The sequence below is a fragment of the Helianthus annuus genome, chromosome 13, assembly GCF_002127325.2.
Source record: "Helianthus annuus cultivar XRQ/B chromosome 13, HanXRQr2.0-SUNRISE, whole genome shotgun sequence".
Taxonomy (NCBI): domain Eukaryota; kingdom Viridiplantae; phylum Streptophyta; class Magnoliopsida; order Asterales; family Asteraceae; genus Helianthus; species Helianthus annuus.
The window spans coordinates 12,412,672-12,419,086 of record NC_035445.2 but is presented as its reverse complement, the minus strand read 5'-3'; the positions used below and the strand labels follow the sequence as shown (position 1 = coordinate 12,419,086).

The window sequence follows — 6,415 nt, the reverse complement described above, 5'->3', positions numbered from 1 at the left end:
GAACATTTCTCTTTTGATACCTCTTACCACCCTGATAACCACCCGACCAATTGTTTCGATGGTTGTTATAAAAACGCGGTAGAACAACAGGCTTCTTGTAGTAAGCTTTATCTTTCTCAAAATTCATGTGACTTTTTGTTTGTTTTAAACTTTTCACTTCAGACAAATCAATTTCAACCATTTTAAACACATTTGTTAACTTGGAAACACTTACATTCTCCAGAGGAAACTCAGAATCCGAATACAACTTATCAGATCCCGACATCTTGTACATGACAAGAGTAGGTTCATCATTTAAGTTGTTTTTGGACTTTTGTTTCGGAATGTATTTGTTCAAGAAACATCCATCTTCCTCAGTAGTGTCAGTGTCCGATTTTAGAACATTCTCAACAACACTGTTTACCACTTCAGTTTGGACACTATCGTCATCGGAAGATGTGAAGGTGACATCAATCGTGTCCGGAAGTTTCACTTCATTCTCATTTTCAAGATTAACCAACCCAGATTGCTTTTTCAAATAATTGTCTAGAACTGGTGGTGGAACATGATGATAACCCACCCCAGTTCCATCTGAAAAGACATCTTCGCCAGCTTTGTTTTTCCCTATGGGTTTTGGAACAATGTGTTGCAAAACAAAGCTTGCGAAGTTGTAACTTTTTAGCTTCAACTGGATTCGCTCATTTTCAATTTCAGCTTCTTGAAATTCAAGCTTCAACTTTGCAATTTCATCCAGTTGTTGATTGATTAATTCTTCTTTTATCCGAAGCACTGTCGATAGATTAACATTTTCTTTATATGTCTTACCGTTTCTTTCATCATTATGTTTAACCGTGCTTTTAAGCTTCTCAAATTTTTCAGTGATCTGACGATTTTCAAGAAGTAACCTTTCATTTTCTTTCCTAACCTTTTCTTGGTCAATTTTATCATTTTCAATTTTGCTAGTTAATTCTTTTAATTTGTCATTTGAAGCTTTCAGCATTTTATCACGGTCAAGAATCTGATCCTCAACGCTTCTGACTCTTGCAATCAGATCATCAACCTTCTTACCATTGAGATAGGTGATTGTACTACAAACTTTGCATTCTTTGATGCAATTTTTGCAGTCAACATCACCATTGACTTTTTTTACCTGACTCAGTCGTTGACACGTTTGAACTGACCTGGCTTTTAGACTCAGAAACGGATTTAGAGTCTACCTCAAGTTCCTTAGCAGCCAGCACCTTGTTAGCCATCTTTCCCATGTTTTCAGCATTCAACTCTTGAGACGTGTTAATGATTCCATTATTAACCTTCTTTGACTTTTCTTCTTTTTCGTTCTCTTTCTCTTTCTCTATCTCTTCTTTCTCTTCTTTCTTTTCTCCGCTTCCCCACCATTTCCTTTGCCAATTCTCATCTTCTTCAGCCATTTCTTTAATTATGGTTTCAATATCCAGAGTGTTATGGTCAATGGCAATGTTTCCATCGGGGTCAAGATAACATTCCCTTTCTGGATCCCATCTCCTCGCTCTTTTTGCTTCAAGATAGATACCAGATATTCTGATCATTTTTTGCTGAGCTATCATCTTTCTGTAAGCATATTTCTGTTCTTCAGGTCTGTTGTCTTTAAAAGGAACAGGTTCAGATTTTGCCATGAATGCATATCCAACTGCATCCTCCTCGGGTAATAACTCGCTCCAGTCGAACCTTCATCATCATGAATCACCGCTAGAGCTCCGGATTTCTCTTTGTTTTCCTCAAGTTGCTTCATTCTTGGCGGCTCCGATTTATTCTGATGATAAATCACTTTCTTGTAGTAGTCTTCTCTGAATGGGTTTTCAGACTCATCGGCATAAACATTCCTACATTCACGTTTAAAGTGACCTTTCTGTTTGCACTTGAAACATGTCATCTTAGACTTGTCAAAGCCTAACTTGGTAGAAGGACCACCAATAGACTTCCTTCTTGTGATATCCATGAAACGCTGCGCCCGACGAACTGCACTGGCCATACACCACCTTATGTCGATCAATTCCATCTCCTCAGGATCAATCTGATCGTAATCTTCCTTTGTTAGGTTGGTGTGGCCTATCTTCCCTTCTACAAGGCTTTCATATGATTCTAGCACAGACGCTAAGAAAACCATCTGTTGCTTTGCCGACTCCTCGCTGAAATTTTGAGCGTTCTTTAAGTCTACAGCGATGTTGCATTAAAATAGATTCTTTGCATCAGACTGGCTTGAATGTGACGAAGAACCACTGTGAAATCCTCTGCTTTGACTCTCTTTGCTTGAAGTGTTGGAATTTTCGGCAGAAAAAGCTGTCTTGGGAGATGTATTCTTTGGCATCATGCTTTTTGGATAATACAAATCCAGATTCTGCTGGTAAGATGAGTGATTGACTTTGTGTGTTTTCCTTAACTCCAGCTCGTGACTCTCTAGTCTCTCAATCAGCAAATCTACAGTCAACGCTTCTGGCGCCTTGATAGTATTCTTCAACATCAATGCATAATATTGCCAATCCATCTCATCTGACAATGAATCAAACAATTTTTCGACTAGCTTTTCTTGAGAATAGAAAATTTCATGTCTCGCCAGTTCCAGCTTCAGGTGCCCAAACCTCTGAATCATTTTACAAACTGATTCATTCTTTAAACAACCAAATAAATCAAACTCTTTTCTTATAAGTTTCTTTTTGTTTTTCACTATTTCTGCACTTCCCAAACATTTATTTTTCAACTTTTCCCAGAGATCTTTAGAACTTTTGTACTCGATCAAGGATATTATATCTTCCCGAACAGACTGAAACAGCAATGCGATGCATTTTTGCTCGGCAACAAACGTTTCTATTTCTTCAGATGATGTTAAGCTTTCACCAGTTTTGCCTCCATCAATGTATCCATTCTTTAGACTTTTCCAGCTAGGATAAGCAAAGGCTTTAAACCATTCTTCAAACTTCTTTGCCCACCGACTATACTCTTCAATAGCCATCAACTTCGGGGGTTTGTTATAAGTTCTGAAAGCACTTTCCACACTCAAGGCATTCGATAAGCTTTTCTTTGTACTTGGCGTGTTCTCATTGGTGTTGCTAGAAGAAGTATCATCTCCAGAATTTCCAGCAAAGGAATACGTATCGCTAAATGGATTCAAGAATAGATCATCCATCTTGTACGTACCTGAAAAATCAATCAAACACTTAGAAAATTTTTTATGTTTTGAAAATCAGAAATTTCAAGCGGAATCTCTTGAAGCGGAATCAGCTTCAAGCGAAATCAACAAAAAATTTTCAAGCGAGATCAGCTCTTCAAGCGGAATCTGATATTGATCTAATTTCGCTTGAAATAACACACTATTTCAAGCGGAATAAGACTTTCGAGCGAAATCACACGCAATGTTCAAGCGAAATCTGATTACAAGCGGAATCAGACTATACTTTCAAGCGGGATATTGAACTTTCAAGCGGAATCTGTTATATCGCTTGATCTGGCCACTGATTTTCAAGCGGAATATGAGTTTTCGAGCGGAATTAGCGAATACACTTTCAAGCGGAATAAGGTTTTAGGGCCATTTTTATCAGTTTTAACTCGAATTTTGATCTGATTCTTTGTAAGGTTTGTTAAAACTATGTTTTACGTAATATATGTGAAAATCAGGCCATTTCAACCGTTGAAATATGTTCAAATCAGAAAAGAAAGGGTAGAAGAGTGAGAATCCGATGATTTCAAGTTGTAATGGTATGAACTCCTCGTCCTGAGCTCTGATACCACTTGTTGGATCGTGTTCTGTGACCCTATACAGTCAGTAAAGACGATTTCGCTTGAAATGACTTCTTGTCATTTCAAGCGGAATTACATTATATAACCCACTTTTTCAATTCCAAACTCTAATCAACCTTTCTAGACCTAAGACTCGATTAAGATGCAGTCAGCAGACATTCAGTGCACCAACACTATAAATAGCAGACTTCGACCGTTCATTCGAATTCGCTCACACACTTTTCTCTCTTGAAATTTTCTTATAGTATAAGCTATTCTCGGGCATAATACCCCTAAATAACAAAGTTCTGATCCGTTGTAAGTATCATAACCCCGGTTACGTATTAGATACGCTGCCCGATTGATCCAGGGTTCCGTAACGGCTGTCGAGGTTCTGCCCGACGTAGTCGTTGGAATGCCGTCTTGGGGAGGGTATTACTAATGTAAATATTGGGTTATTATACTAACACATGTGGATTTGTGAAACTTATAGATAATCACCAGGAAATCTTTAAAGGAAACCCTAAGACAGCAATGTGAGTAATCTCCTTTTTGCAAATTGTTTTTACAAAACCTCACTTAATTAAATTATATTAAACAGTGTCTGAGTGTTTGTATTCTACAATTATCGTCGGTATGTTGGGGTTTTGTATACAAAATTTGTTACTACATTATGAGTAGTAACATGACCACAAGTCGGGTCGACAGTACCGTGGGTGGTAATTAAAGTAGATGGAAACAAATGTAATTGCGCGACCGCCCTCAATACTGTACAATGGTTTTTTACTTAACTTGATTCAACTGAGATTCACTCACCAGTATTTTCCACTGACAAAATGTTTTTAAACGCGTTTCAGGTAACAAAATGTGAAAGCCAAATAGAAGCCAGCTGGACAACACTGAAGGCTTGGAAACGTGGCTATAAAGTTACCTAAAATAAAAGAGATGTTTTATTAAATAAAATAGGATTTAATCCTATGAAAATGTGTGTACTTAAAACTTGGGATTCTGATAAAATATTTCCTAACTACGGTCCTAATGTAATTTCCACTGCCAAAATGATAAACACCGATACCGCTGAAACTGGCCACGGCCGCCCGTTCCGGGGTTGTTAGGGGACGGGGGTTGTGACAACAACTCTAGTAGTTGGACTAGGTATTGCAATATGGACTCAAAGCCATGAATCTGACACACTCACAAAACCTATATACCCGCCGGCATTTTTATGTTGAATTATTTTTACATATGTTTCAGTTACTGTGTATGAAGATGTTTATGATGCATGCTCACATAGGAATGGACGAGGCCTTAGTGACTCAATAACAATGAAAGTCAATTTGTTCATATTTTGCTTCTGATTTCAATACAATGTAATAAACTTAATTCAATAAAACGAAACTTCAATCCATGTGTTGTGATACAATGAATCTGTTACGACACTCCCCGATGTTTCCGCCGCGGTTTTGTTGTTTTAACGTGGCCGGTGTATGATAGAAGAGTTGGTATCAGAGCTCATGGTTATAGGAAATTAGGTTATTAGTGATGCTTTGACCTAGACTATAACCTTCCTAGGACCCTAATGTCACACTCCCAAAATCCACACGCGGAGTATCACCGCCTGGAGGCGTGACATGACCAGGAGTATCACCGATGCTGATTTTAGACTAGATGATTCTGTGGCTTACGTCTACTCGAATGGTTCTTGGGCGTGGCCGTTGGCTTGGAGAGATATTTTTCCGGTTCTCATTCAGTTGGACCAAGTTCAGGTAACCCCAATGAAACACAAGATAGATTGTTGTGGAGAGATGGTAGCGACATAATGGAGTTTTCCTCTTCCAGTGTGTGGCACTCGTTTCGGCACACGGCTCCGGAAGTGAATTGGTGCAGGATTGTTTGGTTTGCACAGTCTATTCCCCGACATGGATTTTTGATGTGGTTGGTCCTTAAAGGTAAACTTTTGACTCAAGATAAAATTCTTAAGTGGGATATTTCGCGGAGGAAGAACATGAATATGATGTGTTGCATGTTGTGCTACCAGAATTATGATTCACATCCGCATTTGTTTTTTGAATGCAAGTATTCGGCTCAGGTTTGGTATAATATTCGAAACAAGGTAAACATGGGGGATGTTAGTTCCAAATGGCAAGAGATTGTGGACTGGCTGTTGGCTCGGGCTCGGTCTAAATCGGCTAGGAATTATATAGCCAAAATTCTGGTTGCGGCTGCGGTGTACTTTATTTGGCAAGAAAGAAATGCTAGAACTTTTAAGAATCAGTTGAGGCCTCCGGAGAAACTTAGTGAGATTATTTTAAATACGGTCCGATACAAGCTGATGGGAGCTAAATTAAGGGATACCTCAAATGTGAGAAGACTTCTTGAAGAGTGGGAGATTCGTGGGAAGCATGATGAAGATGATGGCGGCTGAGTTTTTGTCATGTTTTCGTTCTAGATTTTAGTCTAGTGGTGGTTTCGGTGTAGCTTTGTGTTGGATTGTTTCTTGTTTTTTCCTTGTTCTACTTTCATGGGGCATGTCTCATGATTGAACTAGTGTAGGCATTCTACACTACTTGTTTTTTTGGTTTGTGAATATATAGAATCACCGGGGTAACCCTTTACCCAAAAAAAAAAGACATGACCAGGATCAACCCACCAATCATATTGAACAATAGTAAATGTAATTTAACCA

At 38.6% G+C, this 6,415-nt stretch overlaps 1 protein-coding gene across 1 annotated transcript; it reads left to right on the top strand.

Moving 5' to 3' along the window:
* Window positions 1-5,548: 5,548 nt before the first annotated feature.
* On the top strand, window positions 5,549-6,154 carry LOC110900615. Its single transcript, XM_022147500.1, has one exon. The coding sequence runs from the start codon at window positions 5,549-5,551 to the stop codon at window positions 6,152-6,154; it is 606 nt and encodes a 201-aa protein (XP_022003192.1).
* Window positions 6,155-6,415: the final 261 nt, after the last annotated feature.

What these genes read in the sequence shown, in the direction of transcription:
- LOC110900615 (XM_022147500.1), top strand. Translation starts at nt 5,549, where the DNA reads ATGGAGTTTTCCTCTTCCAGTGTGTGGCACTCGTTTCGGCACACGGCT.